Source organism: Gymnoscopelus microlampas (genome assembly GCF_963454915.1).
Source record: "Gymnoscopelus microlampas genome assembly, chromosome: 20".
NCBI lineage: Eukaryota > Metazoa > Chordata > Actinopteri > Myctophiformes > Myctophidae > Gymnoscopelus > Gymnoscopelus microlampas.
Window position 1 is genome coordinate 39827070 of NC_139957.1, and position 18957 is coordinate 39846026.

At 41.7% G+C, this 18957-nt stretch overlaps 2 protein-coding genes across 2 annotated transcripts in view; both read right to left on the minus strand.

Annotated features, from left to right (window-relative positions):
• mapkbp1 (mitogen-activated protein kinase binding protein 1) overlaps positions 1-18957 on the minus strand; it is a 76716-nt gene that overhangs the window by 10342 nt on the left and 47417 nt on the right. The window contains exons 10-20 of the mRNA XM_084044651.1: positions 15965-16099; positions 15195-15388; positions 14215-14306; positions 12514-12639; positions 11479-11549; positions 10266-10387; positions 1603-1678; positions 1212-1323; positions 656-719; positions 242-343; positions 20-138 (exon numbers count right to left, since the gene is read on the minus strand). Coding sequence (XP_083900777.1) covers positions 20-138; positions 242-343; positions 656-719; positions 1212-1323; positions 1603-1678; positions 10266-10387; positions 11479-11549; positions 12514-12639; positions 14215-14306; positions 15195-15388; positions 15965-16099 — 1213 coding nt within the window. The remainder of the gene's footprint in view (positions 1-19; positions 139-241; positions 344-655; positions 720-1211; positions 1324-1602; positions 1679-10265; positions 10388-11478; positions 11550-12513; positions 12640-14214; positions 14307-15194; positions 15389-15964; positions 16100-18957) is intronic.
• LOC311035796 (uncharacterized protein) lies at positions 3577-4790 on the minus strand. Its single transcript, XM_084044250.1, has 2 exons — positions 4519-4790; positions 3577-4485 (listed from the first exon to the last, which is right to left on the minus strand). The coding sequence occupies exons 1-2, from the start codon at positions 4656-4658 to the stop codon at positions 3855-3857; spliced, it is 771 nt and encodes a 256-aa protein (XP_083900376.1). The 5' UTR covers positions 4659-4790; the 3' UTR covers positions 3577-3854.

Consider the following 18957-nt stretch of genomic DNA (forward strand, 5'->3'; position numbering starts at 1 on the left):
AACCTGCACGGTAACCCACCAGTCTCCTCCCCCACACTTCCTCCTGAGACCATAAAAGGAGATATGAGCTCCTCCCCTTCCTCCTCTTCCTCCACCTCCTTGTCGCTGTCGGAGGACATGGTGACGACGGGAGGAGAGCTGTGCACGTCACACACACACACACACACCAAAACTGTTACTTTTCAGGATTCAAAAATAGCAAAAACTAGCAGATCTACAAGCTCAAGCTGTACGTGCTCACCTGACTTGAGGTTTGTGAGGCGGTGTCTTGTGTTTGAGTTCAGACAGTCTCTGTCTCATGTTGATGGTCAACTCTGGACTCAACCTCCAAATGAAGATACAACTACACGCACACACACACACACACACACACACCAAAATTTCACTTTAGATTATGTCCATAATCAGACACCAACTGGGCAGCAGTGCTACAGTACACACATTAAAACACAGTGTTAAGTGTGACAAATGACAAATGCCATCAATTACTATTGCATTCCCTCACAGAGAATCCAAAAAGAATACTTGATGAATTGAAGGAAACAGGGGCCCAGGATTAACGGCACAAAAATATGTACGTTCAAGCTTCAAGGTGTGAGTAATTTATAGAACATATGTACACACACACACACACACACACACACGAAGGCAGTACCTGTCTCCAGACACTGTGAGGAGGTGTTTACAGTCGTTGGTGAACTTCATCCCGGTTACAATCTCTGAAATAAGAGGGACAGAAAGGTTAACACACACACACACACACACACACACACACACACACACACACACACACACACACACACACACACACACACACACACACACACACACACACACATCGATATTCCATTGTTAAATTGTACACTGATGCTGCTATGGAAGCAAACATAATAATGAGTCTCACAGTAAACTGGGAAGCCAAGGCCTTGTGTCAATAATTGCGTTTGATAATGTGTTTTTTGCCCAAAGACCAAACCAAAACAAAATATATTTCATAGAGGAAAAACAATGTGTGAACTGTTTGAGAAACATTGTAATAGTTCTTCTCCTTTGTAAAGACTAGGGCTGAGCTAATATACTATCGCTTCCCACAGCCCGTTTCTCCTGGGAGCTGAAGTGAAAGATGGTCAGTATAGCAGTGAGGGTCTGCTGAGGTCAGACAGACAGACAGACAGACAGACAGACAGACAGGCGGTTGAGGTGGCGTTTACCTGAGTGTCCATACATGGTAGCCACACATTCTCCTGTATAGAAGTCAAAGATGCTGATGTTTTTATCTGAACAGCTGGTGGCCACGTAGAGTCCAGAGGGGTCTGTCTGCACCTGGAAACAAACGCACAATTTATATTATACATTATATCTGAATAAAACCAAACACATACATTCAACATTTATACATATGTAACAGACCAGTGGTTCTCAAAGTGGGGTCCAGGTACCTGCAGGGTTGGGGGTTCCAAATGGAACCTTACAGGTCTGTAACTCTGAGAGTGTACAGATGGAACCAAATGGACCCTTATGGGTCCACGTGGTTTCATCTGTACACTCTCAGAGTTATGGGGAAGCACTGATATAGGCTGTTGTTCCTGTGTTCATACTGACCTTTATGAGAGTACCATCTTCTCCCAGAGAGCCTTTATACAACTTCTTCTGTTTACCAGTACTGACATTGAAGAGCCTGCAGGACACAGCACACAACATCAACATCATCAATTCAAGTTATACTATGGAAGATGTTCAATTCAAAGAAAAAATAAATATACTGTATACATAATTTTTCATTGGCATAACCTACCTACTATGACCAATTGATCTGAACTAGCACACGGGCATTGACAATTGGCATATGAAGACAGTGATGAAGCCAATTTTTGCACTTGCACGGCTAACTCAGAGCAAATCCAACCCAGACAACTACCAATGCAATCAGGGTTTCATATCAGAACACTGATATGAAGAGTAGAGCTGAACACATGTCAGAATGTGTTGCACACACGTACACTTTCACACACGTACACTTTCAATCTTCAACAAGCAGTCTGCATGTGAGATCTTAAAAATCAACTGACACACGTTTACTTTCAATTCATTTTAATTCATGCTTCATGTGTGTGTGTTTTTCATAATTACATTATGAAACATACATTAACCACTCTTTAGCCCTATTTTATACCTACTGTAGGCTATTTGAAAATAGCTCACAACGCGTCGCATCGAGCTTGTAGATCTGCTATTTTCAAACATTTTAGTACTTTTACTTTTGGTACTTTAAGTACACTTCGATACCAATACTTTTGTACTCAAGTACATTTTTAATTCCAGACTTTTACTTGTAACAGAGTACTTCTACTTTGCAGTATTGATACTTTTACTTAAGTACAACATTTGAGTACTTTTTCCACCACTGCCCAGGTGGCACCAATCTGGACGGGGGTAAGGACAGGGACACACTGGATATGGGCAGGACAAACTGGGCAAGTGGGCATTGGCAGTGGCCATGAGGTCATGACATACATACTAGTCCATATCTAGACAACAATATCAGAAATGACTTAAAATGACAAAAGTTCTCCATAACTGCAGAAGAAAACACTTAACACGGTAGTGTTAAGTGTTTTCTTTATAGGAGGGCCGGGGCATCTTCCTCTCTATCTCCTCGGCTTTCATGCTCACAGTGTTCTCAGCCACCACTGCACATTTTTCTGCACGCACAATAATGTACCCGCCCACCTGAGGAAATCTCACACAAGCACACACATACACACACGTACACACACTGTGCCTGCCCTGTCAACTGAGCGGCACCCCCAGGGTCCAAGCGCCCTTCGAATGCACAGATTTTGAATGCATTTCCTTGTTTACTTAAATTACGTTAAGTTAATTTATAGTACGTATATAGGGATGATGGGAATGGATAGCAGTACAGAGTATTATAAGGTAGTATGTTACTGCGGTATTATATATTCTGGTATTATTTATTTTATTATTATATAGTATGGAACAATGTTCTACACTATTATTCATAGTATTAACATATTTAGAGTTATTATTTAACTCACAGGCTTTCTTTATTTCTTTTCCTCTTGTTTCTTTTTTGCCATATTTTAATCTGGTATTCATTTAAATAGTTTTCTTTGTGATTTCGAAAGTGCAAAAGAAAATAATTTAATAATAGTTTTTATTAACATATTCAAAATAAACATGACAAACAAACAGTCAGTAAACCTCCACAGTGTTCTGGATAATTGATTGATTAATAAAAAACAGAATCCCCCACTATATTCTCTTTTTCTTCTTATAGAATCGTTGCACCCTGATTAATGTTGCTGATCTAGGATTTGATCGATAGTCTAAAAATCTGGTGACATGATGAGTTAAATTACATAAATGTATTGTAAATGTACTATTAACAAGTTGAATAGTGAGTGAAAAAAATATGCTGTGTTATTTTGTAGCTACAGTATTTTAGCACTTACAAACACTCAACTACAATTGTTCTTTTTAAATGTATTTATTTTGAACAAAATGAAAAAAGGAACATCATTTACTCTGAGATTTTATGTGGAAGGCATCTGGCTTATTTTCAAACAACATTTATTTTTTATATTCATTTTGAACAAAATGGCAAAAAAATCGAAGTAATTGTTTAACTTCCAAAAATCAACAAGTATTATTAAATCAACAAGTATTCATAAATTAACCAAGTATAAATATAGTTACATTACACAGTAAAAACAAATTACATGAAAAATGTACTGCTCTACTCCAGTCCACTGCAAATACAACATAAAAGATTCAAAGAGCAGTAATAATCTTTATTAAAGATTTAAAGACCAGAAAAAATCATTAACCATCTATCGTTTAGTGGCCTCTTGGATCAGGATGCCGTAGGGTCGAATGGCACCTTCCACGATCTCTCTCTCCTGCTGAGAAGAAGAGTGTGCTGCTACAGGAACCAGCCAGTAGTTATGGCCCTCGGCGACGGCTTTACATATCTCTCTCTTTAGTGGATTTATCCGGTTCTGCATGATGACTCGGTATGTTTTACCGTTCTTGGATGTGAACTCCTTCTCCTTGGTGTACGCCTGGGCCTCGCTGAGAGACGGTGTAGAATAAACACCTCGTCCGTATGTATCCCCCATTCCTGCCGTATAGTGAGACTGGATGATACCTTTGGCTCCGTCCTTGCTAGTGCCGTGATACGAGACGGGCCATTCTCCAGGAGCAGAGTGATCCCTCCAGCCGTCTGGACCCAGCCAGGTGTTGCCATCTGGGTACTTGTTCCTCACTTTCAGGGCCATTCGGTACCAGCCCCAGGGTCGGTTGTAGGGCTCCCCACCTCTTGAGCACTGAGTCAACTCAGCGGAGTCAGGGTCAGTGAAATCTAAATCATACGGTGGATCAAAAAACTCGTCCATGTCCACAAAAAACTCTCTCTTAACTGCATCGTAAGGACGACTATATGTGTTAACTAGGCGTAAAGACCTAGTTAACAAAGCTGGTGTTGACGCAGTTAACACATTGTGACCAAGGACGGTACCGGTGACAAAATCCAAAGGAGTAATGGCGGTCTTCGTAGATAAAGTTTTGTCCAGAGGTTTAACATCAGCTCCCAGAAGGGCAGACAGAGCCTCGAATCGGACGTGTTGTACAACCATGGCTAGAAGAATTCAAACACTCCTTTACTGTGTGTAGATCTTCAAGTGCAGTCACTGTGTGGCTGTACTGTAAGGTATTGTATCTGTGAGTGTTGAGCGAGATCTAAAGAATCAACTCACACACTTTTACTTTCAATTCATACAAACAGAGAGAGAGTGCGCGCGCGCGTGCGTGCGTGCGTGCGTGCGTGCGTGCATGTGTGTTGTGGCTTGCCCAGAGATGCACATTTACACACATACACATTTGTGGCTATGGTTATGTGGCTATATGCTCACACACACAGACCAATACTAAGTGTTGGCTCACTCATTTAACCTCAATTAACTTAACCTCCATATAATATGTATGTGAATATATGCTCACTTTAGGATATAGGCTTAAAATTATATTATCACCTGATTCGCCTAAAGAAGGAATATGATAGAGCTTACAGTTTGTATTGAATGGTTGAAATGCCTGCTGAGGCACACTCGAAGGCTTGCAACAGGAAGAGGCCTTTTGTGGTTTTATATCCTGTATGTGAGCTGCACAGCATGCAAACAGCCTATTCCCGTGTGGTTGAAGCGCAAGGGGGCGGGGGGGAGAGAGTCAGCGCACTGAAGTCAAGGCACAGACTACTGTGTTGTTGACGGACAACGGATGCACGCTGTCGCTTATGAGAAACAACAAAAATAAAACCTGGCAAAACAGTTGCGTGCATTAACGCAAGATGAGGATAAAGGAAACATTCAGTCTAAATGTCCAGTTTACTAATTCACAAATACTGTGCCAGATAATCACCACACCAAGAGAGTAAAACATTAAAAAACGTTTCAATCATTAGTCAGTCCGACTTCACTGTAGCCTATAGTAGCCTTTTCATAAATTATATTTGTACTTAGGCTGTCCTGAAAGTTTATAATATTTAGAGATATTTAAAGTTTCAAATACAAAAGTAGTAGTAGTAGGCCTACTTGTGAATTAGCAAACTGGACATTTAGACTGAATGTTTCCTTTATCCTCATCTTGCGCTAATTCACGCAACTGTTTTGCCAGGTTTTATTTTGTTTGTATGTTGTCTGTCAACAACACAGTAGTCTGTGCCTTGACTTCAGTGCACTGACTCTCTCCCCAGCCGCCCCCCCCTCCCCCTTGCGCTTCAACAACACGGGAAAAGGCCGTTTGCGCACAGCATGCTCTGTGACATACAGTCTGTATTTATGACTGAACAGTAAGACAACTTGTTCAGAAAGTATTCATATTCTGAGAGATTTAACCAAAGGTTACATGCACACATGCAAGTGTGAATAATTGTATTTTCTCATCCATTTAACTTGACGTTATTAATAATTGAATTTACTTATATATGTATACGTAATTATAAAATACATTATACTTATTATGAATTATTATGCTCACTTATGAGACACATAATTTTGGGTGGTGTCTCTCTGGAAATCCCCTTGAAGCCCTGGGGAGAGAGGTACTTTCAGTACCCTTTTTTGACTTCCTGTCGACGACACCACTACGCCCTTCAGTGTCAGAAATCTACACAGCGGCTGTTACACGACTGACAAATACACATCGCATACTTAATTGTGGCAGGGTAGAAAACTGAGAAATTACTGGGCAAACGCTTGTATTTATATTTGTGCAACATAAGATACGGACAATTTTCTATAACTGTTAGGAGATTTTGTCTAGCCAAAATAATATAAGTGGAAACGATTCTCTGTAGAGAATGTAATTGTGCCGGGCTCGATTATTGTAGATTTTCTACATCGTTATTGAGGTTGAATGATTCAACCAAAATAACTACTAGAAAATGTAGTTTTTCTATAGATAATTCAGAGAACCCATAAGTAAATAATTATTGAGTTGATGTATGCTCAATGGACAGTGACCTTGTAGATATGCTATTTTCAGAATAAGGGTTTGACCTTGTAGATAGGCGAATTTCATAAAGAAATATTTTACAAATCTAAGAAAGTAAATGGCCTAAAATAAATATATTTAAATACTTCATGGGCCAATTTGAGCTCATAATAAATAAGTAGAATATTTATTCTTCTTTTATTTACTATTAATGAATGCCTAATTAATTAAAGACACCTACTTCTGTGGATACAAATTATTCTCACTTTAGCCATAAAAAAAAGGCAACGGTGGTGTTAGGTCTTTATAATTGTTATGCTTCAAGGCCCATGAGCGTCCTAGGTCAGGGACGGAGCCGTTAGGCCGAAGATAAATTAACAGGGGCCTACTGGTAGGGACCGGACGATTAACACATTTACACACATACACATTTGTGGCATGTCTGTCAGCCACAGACATGCCACAAATGTGTATGTGTGTAAATGTGTTAAATCGTCCACAGACTGTGGCTATATGTTCACACACAGACCACTACACTCATGTGAGCTTTTAACCTTTGCTTTGTGTTAGAAACCTGCTGACACTTTTGGTGCTAGAGGGTCAAATTTGACCCGTGATTTCACTCAGCCCAAAATACTCAAAACATTATAATTTCCATCTCTTTCCCCCCCACCTCATAGCTGACTTGTTATGCATTCATATCCATGTAAACACTTTTTAAAATATTATTTTGGGTTAGGGTTTCATCTTTCAGTATAGCTTGTTTTCAATTATAACAATGTTAAAGTTAACTCATTACATTTCCTATAATGAAGACAATGGATAATGATGTTATCTAGCTATAATAAACTAATATTAGAACACACTTTTTCTAACTTTAAAAAATGTTAATATTATTAAAAATAGTGGTGTTAAGGGTCAAAATGTACCCATATACCATAGATGTCATTTATTTTTCATAAACCTAAACTTAATTTTACTCCCAATAGACCCCTTAACAGACGACGTCACACTGGCTGCACGCAGCCAGTATGCGCGCAACGAAACCCATTATATCAGGTCTCGTTAGGACGCGTCTCACTAGCCAACACACACAAGAGGGGGTTGGGGTGTGCTGAAACCAGTGCACCCCGAAACAGGTTGGGAATTGATTGTGTGAAACAATCACCTGTGCGTCCAGGCTCAATGTTAGTAAACAAATAATTGGTCTATAGCAAATGCAAATTGAGGACAAGTTTCTCTCTCTCTCAAACATGTAAACATTGAATATTGACAATTTGGGGGGAATTGAGCCACACTTCTCTGCCGGGTCATATTTGACCCGTAACACCACAGATGTCACTTTTGTTATAGAGAGCATCAGAATTAAATAAAATGGTGGTAATTCATTTTGTTGCATTAAAATAGCTGTTTCTGAGGATATCATGAAGCCTCGTTCCAATAAAGAAATGTAAATAAAGGTTACTTTTTACCTATTTAAACTTGAAAACGGGTCAAACACAATGGAAGGGTTAAAGATTTTCAGTCTGAATTGGCACCCGGAAATACATTAGAAGATAAAAACACTTATATGGGTTAAAATAGCTGTTTCTGAGGATATCATGAAGCCTCGTTCCAATAAAGAAATGTAAATAAAGGTTACTTTTTACCTATTTAAACTTGAAAACGGGTCAAACACAATGGAAGGGTTAAAGATTTTGTGTCTGAATTGGCACCCGGAAATACATTAGAAGATTAAAAAAAATGATATGGGTTAATTGAATTACTAACTGAGGTCACTTGGTAGGTTCCACCTGATAGAAAAGACAGGTTGGAAGTGCTGAGAGTTCAGTTTGGCTTGGAGCACCAGGTAGATAACACTCAGGGGAGAGCTGCCAGGACTCTTCGCGGAAGGTTATAGCAGTTTCTTGTTTGTTCAGGTTGTTATTTTTCTTAGTTTGCGTTCAAGTTTATTTTAATTAAAAAAAACTCTTATTGCTTGGGTTATTCAAGTCATAATTTTGCCTAAGTCGCGATTCTGACCGAATACTGACCACGATACTGACCATAATACCGACATGATAATGATACTGATTGTTACGATGTAAGACTTTTCTCAACAATATGAGCCGTTATTACATTATGAAGTGTTATTACATTATACACAAGGTTCTTAATGTAATGCGCTTATGTTGTGCGCTCATGATTTTATTACATTATGAACTGTTTTTAGCGGCGCTAAAACAGTTCATAATGTTAGCCCTCTATACCTGGCTTTTGCGTCAACGTTCTGATTGGTCAGGCTCGCCAAGGTTCTGATTGGTCAGGTCCGTCAACGTTCTGATTGGTCAGGCTCGCCAAGGTTCTGATTGGTCAGGTCCGTCAACGTTCTGATTGGTCAGGCCCGTCAAGGTTCTGATTGGTCAGGCCCGTCAAGGTTCTGATTTGTCAGGCAAGGGGACTATTCATGACATCACTATGATGTCAAGGTTTATTTTTTATTTCCTCATGTTTTTTTTTGTATATATTTTTATTTTCTCATGTTTTTTTTTGTATATATTTTTATTTTCTCATGCTTTTCCCCCTTCTTTTTTTGTATGTATTTTTAACGGCGATGGTCCTGCTCTATACCTGGCTTTTCCGTCAACGTTCTGATTGGTCAGGCCCGTCAACGTTCTGATTGGTCAGGCAAGGGAACTATTCATGACATCAATATTATATCATGAATACAAAATTAGATGGTTTATATAAACTGTAAAAGTCCGGAACATAAACACTCTGGGTACGGCTTATAAATTGTATAGATTATTTCATAACACATACATATCTTTCTGGTACCACATTTATACACACGCACACACAAAGTTTATTTTTTAGGTACCCACTCTATCAGCTATGACAGATCAGTTTTTGCCACTTACCTTGGAATGCATTTGGTGATTCGCTTCCAATGGCACTATTTAGTGCCACTGGAAGCCTTGAAATACATTTACAGAGATTTAATATTGTTTCTCTAGTAGAAACACATATCTATGACAAAATATATCAAAGGCGCCGGTACCTTCACACAGGTGTGATTTTTACATTATGAGCCATTATTACATTATGAGCTGATTATTACATTATGAGCTTTTATTACTTTTAGATTATGACATTATGAACCGTATTACAATAGCATCCGTTATTACATTATGAGTTGCTACACCTTAACCATGGACAGGGGTCACAAATTAGCCTTGGCTAGAAACCCTACATACAATGTAACGGTTTCAGGTTTTTATAACTTGATACGTTGTTTTTTTGTATTGTCCCTGTCAAAAACAAAACGAGGAAAAAAGCATCTATCCAGCTTGTTCTGCGTTCAGACCAAGCCCCTAGAACCCAGTGCTTGCATTGAAGCGAAATGGACATGCTGGCCATTCGTAGGTACTGCAGCTTAAACGGACGGGGCCACTGCAAATGTACGAGCGAAAACGGTTTAGACCAATGGGCTTGACTCACGAGCTTGCGCACAAGCTTGCGCACGGGGCCGCGCACCTCTGTGACGTAAAACGCGTCACTTCTGTGACGCAGAACGTATCACAGTGGCCCCAAATAGGCTACGCCAATCACACTTTACAACCCAGAAGAAGGGGTGAATTCGCTTCATGCGCTGGGTGAGCAACTCAATGCAAGTGGATGGGAGGCGATATCCGGTGCCCTCTCTATTATTTTTAACTCTATGGTTCAGACTTGTAGGTCCACACACACACACACACACACACAGTTCTGACCTGAGGCTGCGGTCCTGACAGCCAATGGCAGCGTACTTCCTGGTTGCATCAACGTCCATGTCGTACAGGGTGGTCTTCCTCACCACGTGCTGAGTCCTCCTGAACTCCAGACCATCTTCCGTCTAGAAACCACAGAGGAAGAAGAAGATGGACAGGTCAAAACATATGGGAAGTAGAAGAAGACCACTTCAAACATTCCGGTCTGCTATTTTCACTACATTTGCTTGACACTCTTGTACGATGAACCACACAGGTCCCCGGTTCGATTCCCAGCCAGCCCGACCCGCTTTCTGAATGTCAATCCCCATCCCCTGCTCTCTCAACTGTCACTATCAAAATGAAGGCAATTTTTTTTTTTAAATAAAAACATGAATTTACTTAAATATCGTCACCGTCGGGTAGCGACCTTTTACAGTAACTAAAGAAATATCCCTTACTGTATCTTTAGGGCTGAAATCCGTTTCATGTCCTACCTGGGGATTTTAAGCTATCTACTGCTCTGCAAAAACAGAACCCCTGCTTTTGATGCAGTACTACTTGTCAACCAGTAGGTGTCCTACCGACACCAGGGTGTACAATGTCTCAATGGAAGAGTAGGGAGACCACCTGGCTCCAACCACTGCAAAATAGCCTATCTACAAGCCGATCATTGTGCTGTGAGCTTGTAGATCTATTATTGTTGATTTTTTGTGAAAAATCTAGATCCTTTTAAAAATGTTGTGACGGAGTGGGTCTTTAAATGCACTTCAAACCTCCAGGAGAGGAGAGGAGAGGAGAGGAGAGGAGAGGAGAGGAGAGGAGAGGAGAGGAGAGGAGAGGACCAGTGTCCCTGTTCAAACCTCCAGGGACAAGAGGCTCAGTAACTGGGACACACTGGGAACGGTGTTTAACCAGGAGCAGACGAGCTCAAAACATAACTACACTTACTAACTTTCTTTGTATCGTCTCTGTCGGGTGGAAACCGAATGTGTCTAAAAACTGTTACTTTTCAGGATTCAAATTCTAAAATAGCAAAAGTAGCAGATCGATGAGCTTGTAGATCTGCTACTTCTGTATGCTTCTGTGTGACGCTGTAGTATGATCAAGTAGGGCGTTAATTTATGAAAAGAACACAAAAAGTTAAAATGTGGAGGTTTCTGCCCGACAGCAACGATATTAAACCGTTTGAGAGGAGGTGAGAGGAGGAGGTGGTGAGAGGAGGAGTAATCATTACCTTCTGGGCGGTGCGGAAGTAGATGCTTTTATCGGCTCCACAGCTGATCATCCTGAGCTTCCCCTCATTGGCTGACAAGACAGGAAGGAGAAAACACATAACCATCGTTATCAACACTGACTTTTTGATCTGTTGTTTTTTTCTCAGAAATGTAGGAACCCAGAAGTAAGCATTAAAGCTGCAATCAATACCTTTTATTTAGTTAATTAAATGCTATTTTGTAATTAATTTGTATGGTAAACAGAGCATGTGGGCGGGGCGGAGCTGGAGTGGAATGGGGAGCAGCGCGGGGCGATCTCTAACGTAGCAGGCAGCGGGTTTATAAAAAGGTAGGTCGCATGGACAGACACACGGAGCGGAATCAACATGAGTGGAGAGCGGACGCGACAACAGCCCCCTGGGGCATGAAGTCGCATTTCCCCCCTGCTCAGCGGCCTTGTGGTTAAATTGTCTGCCCTGAGACTGGGAGGGTCAGGGTTCGATCCCCGGCCGGGTCATACCAAAGACTCTAAAAATGGGACCCAATGCCTCCCTACTTGACACTCAGCATCAAGGGATGGATTAGGGGTAAGTCCCTGAGACATGCCAGCGTCATGTCCAGGGAGTGTAGTTGTACATAAAGCTGCCTCACGCTACAGAAACAGGAGTTAAGACTCCTGCCCCTATGGGCAGATTGGGCACCTAGTATTTTTAAAAGCAAGCACTCCAATACTTTGGGGCGGCAGTGGCTCAGGGGTAGAGTGGCCGGGTAGAGTGAACTGATCCCGGGCTGGGGCGCTCCCCCAGAGTCAGTGTCGAAGTGTCCTTGAGCAAGACGCTGAACCCCTAATTGCTCCTGATGAGCAGGTTGGTGCCTTGCATGGTTTCCTCCGCCATCGGTGTGTGAATGTGTGTGTGAATGGGTGAATGGCACAATCAATGTAAAGCGCTTTGGATAAAAGCGCTATATAAATGCACCATTTACCATTTTACCATTTACTTTAACTCAAGTACACATTTTTACTTATAGTAATAGTAATAGTATAGATTACTCACCAGCGAATCTCACGGCCGTGATGGATGAAGAGTGTTCATCCATCGTCTGCACCAGACTGTACTCTCTGTCTGCATCCAACACATGGATCAACCTGTCTCTGCTGGCTGTAGCTAACAGACTGACACCTGATAGAGAGACATAGAGAGACAGAGAGAGAGACAGACAGAGAGAGACAGAGAGAGAGAGAGAGAGAGAGAAAGAGACATGGATCAACAGTCTGACAATCCTTTACCACCTACAGTAGGTCTATGTGCTGGCGCCCCCTCCTGGACAAAGCTCACAATAAAAAGTCATCTGTGTGACTATAGTTTACTAGGGTTCGGGGCGCTACGTGGCCATCACATCTAGAAGCCTAGGCCTAGCCTGGCATGGCCTGGACTAATATCACTGTGTAGATATTAGTCTGGAATCTCTGTGTGGAACCTGCGTTTTCAAGGGGCGAATAAAAAAATGCGTTTGGTGATAAACCCGGCCCATATTTGCATACTGGGCCCTGATTGGTCCCTCACACCTTCGCAGGGAGTGAAATCCAATCACAACTGAGAGGTGCCAGACCAAATCTGCCAAAACCAAAATTTTGCAATGGCAGATTAGTCTGGTTTCCAGGCTAGCCTAGGCGTGCACATACAATAGGCTATATACTATCATTCCTCAAATACAAACCCGTCAGGTACAGGGTGACTTACTCTACGTTGGCCTGGTTGGTCATCATTGTGTTTTCACTATGCTGGTGGGTTATAATAATATATGGTATAATGTTCATTTGGGTAAATGGCTATTTTTCATGTTAGTGATGATGTTCAGGAGAGATAGGAGAGGGACTACAGCATGAAGAGGAGAACGTTCATTATCATCTGTCTGATCAAGGTGTCATTTGTGGGAGCTGTCTTTATTTGGTGCTTTATGCAAATATTAGCATTGGGGAAGGGTTTGAGTAGGAAGTGAGTGCGAGGGGCGGGAGGCGAGGGGGGCTTTGGTAGCGTTACTACCCCGGGATAAACAGGGACATGTCTTGGCTGCCAAAATAGCAGATCTACAAGATCGAAAGTAAGCTTGTAGATCTGCTCTTAAAAAGTCGACCCAACCCCGCCCCCGACCCTGTACAAGTAACTTGCTGAGTCCCACTCGCGTGGCACACAAGCAGTCTAGAATAGACATGACATGTCATAACAAAAAAAGTTAAACATAAAAAATATAAACAATGATAATTGTTTAGAACAAAAAAGGGGACTCCTGCACATCCAAAAAACCCCGTTGGAGGTGATAATTGATAATTGTTTATTATGGTAAACTTTATATGTCATATCACACAATATACAAGTTGCAACAGCCCCTCCCCCAGTGTGACGGAAAGTACATGAAGAAGGATAGAATAGTGAGCAACGGAGGCAAAACATGGGCCAAATAACGAATACAAATGTATACTGAACAGTTGAAAGTACACTATCCAAAGGCTCCGGGCATGATCGATTTTTAGGCCGAAATGTGTTGAAAATTGGAGACGTGTTCAGCTAAAGCATAGCTACAACGTAGCGGAGACAATGAATAACACAAAGAATAAGACAGAAACGATAACACCCAAACTCTGCCCCTTTGTAGATAGCGGGGAAGTCCAACAACTAGCGGATTCTAAATATACATTTAGTATAGATAGATTGACAATCTACGTCGATCTGTGGGTGTGTTTGCGTATGCATTACCAGTCTCAGGTTTAGTGTATTCCAGACAGAGGATCTCAGAGTCGTGAGCTTGAACGTTGAGAATCTCCTCCATGCTCTCCACATCATGAATCCTACCACGCACACACACACACGCGCGCGCGCACACGCACACGCACACACACACACACACACACACACACACACACACACAGATGTAAAAGTATGCAGACAAGTTAAACATAGGTCCTAAGTATGCACTAAAAAATAGTTATAGCTACAACAGCTACATAAAAAAAGGAAGGAGAAAAAAAGGTATTATATAGTGGCTACACAACAAGCTTATAGATCGGCTTTCAGCAAATAATTTGGCGTAGAGGAAAGAAATGGAGGGGACCAAGTTAGGGTTGAGTACCGAGAAACGGTAAAATACTAGAAGCGGTATCACAACGTCACATACTACTGATACAAATCAATTACACAATACCACTTAGCTTTGGCTATTCAAAAATAGCAGATCTACAAGCTCATTGCGCGGCACCGAGTGCCGCGCAATGAGCTTGTATAACTTCTATTTTTGAAAAATCTTGAAAATGTGTGCATATCGTTGAATATACATATATATATATATATTTTTTTTAAAAGCGAACATTTTTAACTAAAATCTTTGCTTCTAGAGGTCCCTGGCACAACCTTTTCAGATGGGGGTCCGCGGCCAAATGTATATCAATTTAGGGGTCCTTGGCATGAAAAAGGTTGAAAACCACTGATTTAGACTGATCTAGAATCAGCACAAAGTAAGGCAATTTGTTAAAATTTGCCTTGGCAAAAAATAAATACAAAGAAATAAAATAAAAAAACAACAGGTTTAGCACCGGTATCGGATAAACCCCAATCGATACCGAACCCTAGACCAAGTATAGAGCCCTGGGGACCCATTATGTATATAAAGCCATGTACTGATGTAAAAGTCTTATAGGAGGGATATAGGATAAAGTGCTCTTTCTTCCTCTCTCCTCTACCTCAGTATTCCCATGCGGTCTCCGGAGGCCAGGTGTCGTCCGTCGGGGCTGATCTTCAGGGTTCTGATCCCCGCCCTGGTGTCTGAGGCTCCGCCCCCTTCCTGCCCCGTCCCCTTCTCCGTCTGGTTGCCGGTGCACTCCACGTCCAGCAGACCCGAGAGGTTGTTGTCCACGTAGATGATCTTCTGTAGGTCCTGATGAGAGACAGAGACAGATTATGTCATGTGTTTATGTAGGTGTTTTTCCTTGTCCTCAGAAGATAAATTGATGTTTTACGGTTAAATGTTATATTGATATAATAGTCAGGTTTATGGGTTACTTAGTTAGGGTTAGAGTTAATGCCTGATTTATACATAATACAGTTGTGCTCCGGTGACACGGCCCGACAATAGCAGATCTACAAGCTCACAATCTGTCGCAGCACATCGCGTTGTGAGCTTGTAGATCTACAAATTTTGTCTGCAGGGTAAAAATGGCCAATTTATTTCTTGAAATAGCATTCATAAAATTATCGTCTGATGTCCACAAAAGTATAGTAATACAAACGTGTGCGTGCGCGCGCGCGTGTGTGTCTTACATGGCTGATGGTGTTGCGCGCGCGCGCGCGCGCGCGTGTGTGTGTGTCTTACATGGCTGATGGTGTTGTGTGTGTGTGTGTGTGTGTGTGTGTGTGTCTTACATGGCTGATGATGTTGCGCGTGTGTGTGTGTGTGTGTGTGTGTGTGTGTGTGTGTGTGTGTGTGTGTGTGTGTGTAGTGTGTGTGTCTTACATGGCTGATGATGTTGCGACACAGAGCGGTGCTGTGAGCGTCTGTGTTCCACAGTCTGATGGTGTTGTCTGATGAACAGGTGAGGAAGGAGCCTGGGGGAGGGGCCGCCTGACCCCCTCCTCCTTCTGGATACACCTGAGAGGATGAGGAAGAGGGGAGAGGAGAGGAGAGGATGAGGAGAGGAGAGGCGTTTAGTTTTAGTCTAGTTCATTTGAAAAGTAACAACACAAGTCGTAACCAATGGAGGATACGACACAATGAAGTCCAGGACTTGGGAAACAATACAACCAGGCGCTCACAGGATATAAAAGGTAAAAGTGTCAGTGGTGCTCACAAATCAAACAGGGTCAAAAACTGAGGCAGTAGCCTTGATTTAATTGGAGGCTGTTTTCACTATTTTACTTTTGAGTGCCGTCTGTTTTTCCCTCAAAGTCCAGGAATTATTTCCACTAGACCATACACGGTCGACGCATCCGTGGGGGGATATGCGCACATGATCTGGCAACCCGGGAATTATTTCCACTAGACCATACACGGTCGACGCATCCGTGGGGGGATATGCGCACATGATCTGGCAACCCGGGAGGCAGTTCGTCCCATAGCTGGGCAGCCCCGTAACCATGGCGACAGTGTTTGACCCAAAAACGCTAATAAGAAGCTGAGATGTGGTGAAATTGAAAAACGGGCTTCACAGTTAAGTTCAGATGGTAATGGTCAATGGCTGTGTGCAAAATCAGAGCAATTGGTCCAGCCACTGAGGAGAACCGGGTAGCTTCACCTACTCACTCACCACTACAGACGGACGGACGGACAGAGGTTACTAGAATTATAGTAGGATTGCGGTCCTCCTCGGTCATTTATAATAAAAAAAACACATATTTCAAGAAAAGAATGTTACATTTGTAATCACATAAAACCTACAGCCCTTAAGAACCTAAACTAACTAAAACATGAAATTACCCTAACCCTTTTCCATGAACCAACCCTTTGTTAAATGCGTAAAAATGTCCACAAAATTGGAAGTCAATATCCAAGGCTGTTCCATTGGGAAGTCCCCTCCCCTCAATGTACGACACCAAAGAGCCCTTCCCAAGTTACAGTAACATGTGAATCAGGTCACAAATCAGAAGCAGGTTAATGGGATAATCAGTAATCGATAACATCATTGATAAACATCTGATCCCAGGACGGGGACGGCCTTGAACAAAGGTTAAAGGTCACTTCATGCTAATTAAGTCACTACTACAGTGGTCACAATACACAGACCTAAGGGAACCCATTAAAACCAGGAAATCTGTGTCATTTTAGATTTTAGCTATATAGCAAATATAGGTTTTTCAGAAAACTCTTAGGACTCTTTAGAACAGTGGTTTAGAATAGTGGTTCTAAAAAATAGCAGATATACAAGCTCACAGCGCGTCACTTCGTGCTTGTATATCTGCTATTTCTTTGTGTTTGAAAAACGTTTGAATATATATATTTTATATATATATCTTCTGGGGGATCCGTGGCACAAAACATTTTCAGATGGGGGGATCCTCGGCCAAATACATATCATGTTGGGGGTCCTTGGCACCAAAAAGTTCGAGAACTACTGAATGTAGAAGGCATTATTTTGTAGAATCGGCCTCAGGTCTTATAATGGGTTAACCCTTTAAGACCTGAGGCCGATTCTACATGTCTCCAAAATCTCAACAGTTTTCTGAAAAACGTATGTTTCTATATCAGTGGTGCTCAATCTTTTTCATGTCAAGGACCCCCAAAATTATATGTATTTGGCCGCGGACCCCCATCAAAATATTTTGTTCCAGGGACCCCCAGAAGCAAAGATTTGAGTTAAAAATGTTCGCTTAATAAAAATATATACTGTATATATTCAAAGATTTGCACACATTTTCACGATTGTTCAAAAATAGCAGATCTACAAGCTCTTAGCGCGGCACTCGGTGCCGCGCTATGAGCTTGTATATCTGCTATTTTTGAATAGCCCAAAGTGTAAAATAATGCTTTTTAGCTCAAATCTAAAAATGACACAGTTCCAGGTCTTAATGGGTTAAAGTCCTTAACATGGTATTGCAGGCCATGTCAGGTTGTGGTTCTGCGTGTTCATGTGTTGGTTATGGTATCCATAACATGAGGTCCCCCAGCAGAGGAGCTGTGACTGTGTCAACACAGAAGCGGGACACTTATGTACGGTGCCCAGACATCCTGGTTTCTCAGGGATTGTCACGGTTCAGGACAAGCCCTAGGATTCTGGTGGCCCTAAGCGGGGAAAAAAATGTTACGGCAACAGAGAGGAGAAAGCAGTGTGCAGCAGTCAGGGGCCACCTGTCATGTGTGCAGATTAGGGGCCCACCTCTCTCTCTCATATGTGCAGATTACATGTGTCCTCATGTGACACATCATGCGGGTCGCATACTGGCCTGGCCTGCGCAGTCACATGCAATGGTACACACACACACACACACACACACACACACACACACACACACACACAGGCCTATTTCTGGAGGAGCAACAGCATCACTGAAATCGATGGACAGCCATAAGCAACGCAGTAAGTGTGTGTGTGTGTGTGTGTGTGTGTGTGTGTGTGTCTGTGTGCTTTTTTTTATAAAAAAAGATCTGTAATCGATCGTTTAATAAAATACATTATTAATACTTTATCCCTATTTTGGGCATGTCATTATAGGTGAAAGGTTCAAAACAATTATATATGTTTGTTTTTTTTAATAGTGAAGATAGCAGATCTACAAGCTCACGCCGCTTCGCATCGCGACACGTTGTAAGCTTGTAGATCGGCTATCTTCACTATTTTTGCACCGAGTATAAAGTGGCTAATCAATTTGTTTATTCTTTTTATATTAAAAAAAGCATCTCAATTATACAATTTATCTTCTTCACGATTAGAATAAAGAAATTGTCCCCATTGGCTTATGTCAGGGAATGTTGTCTAATAGGGAACAAAACTGATTAAATTTGAACCCCAAATT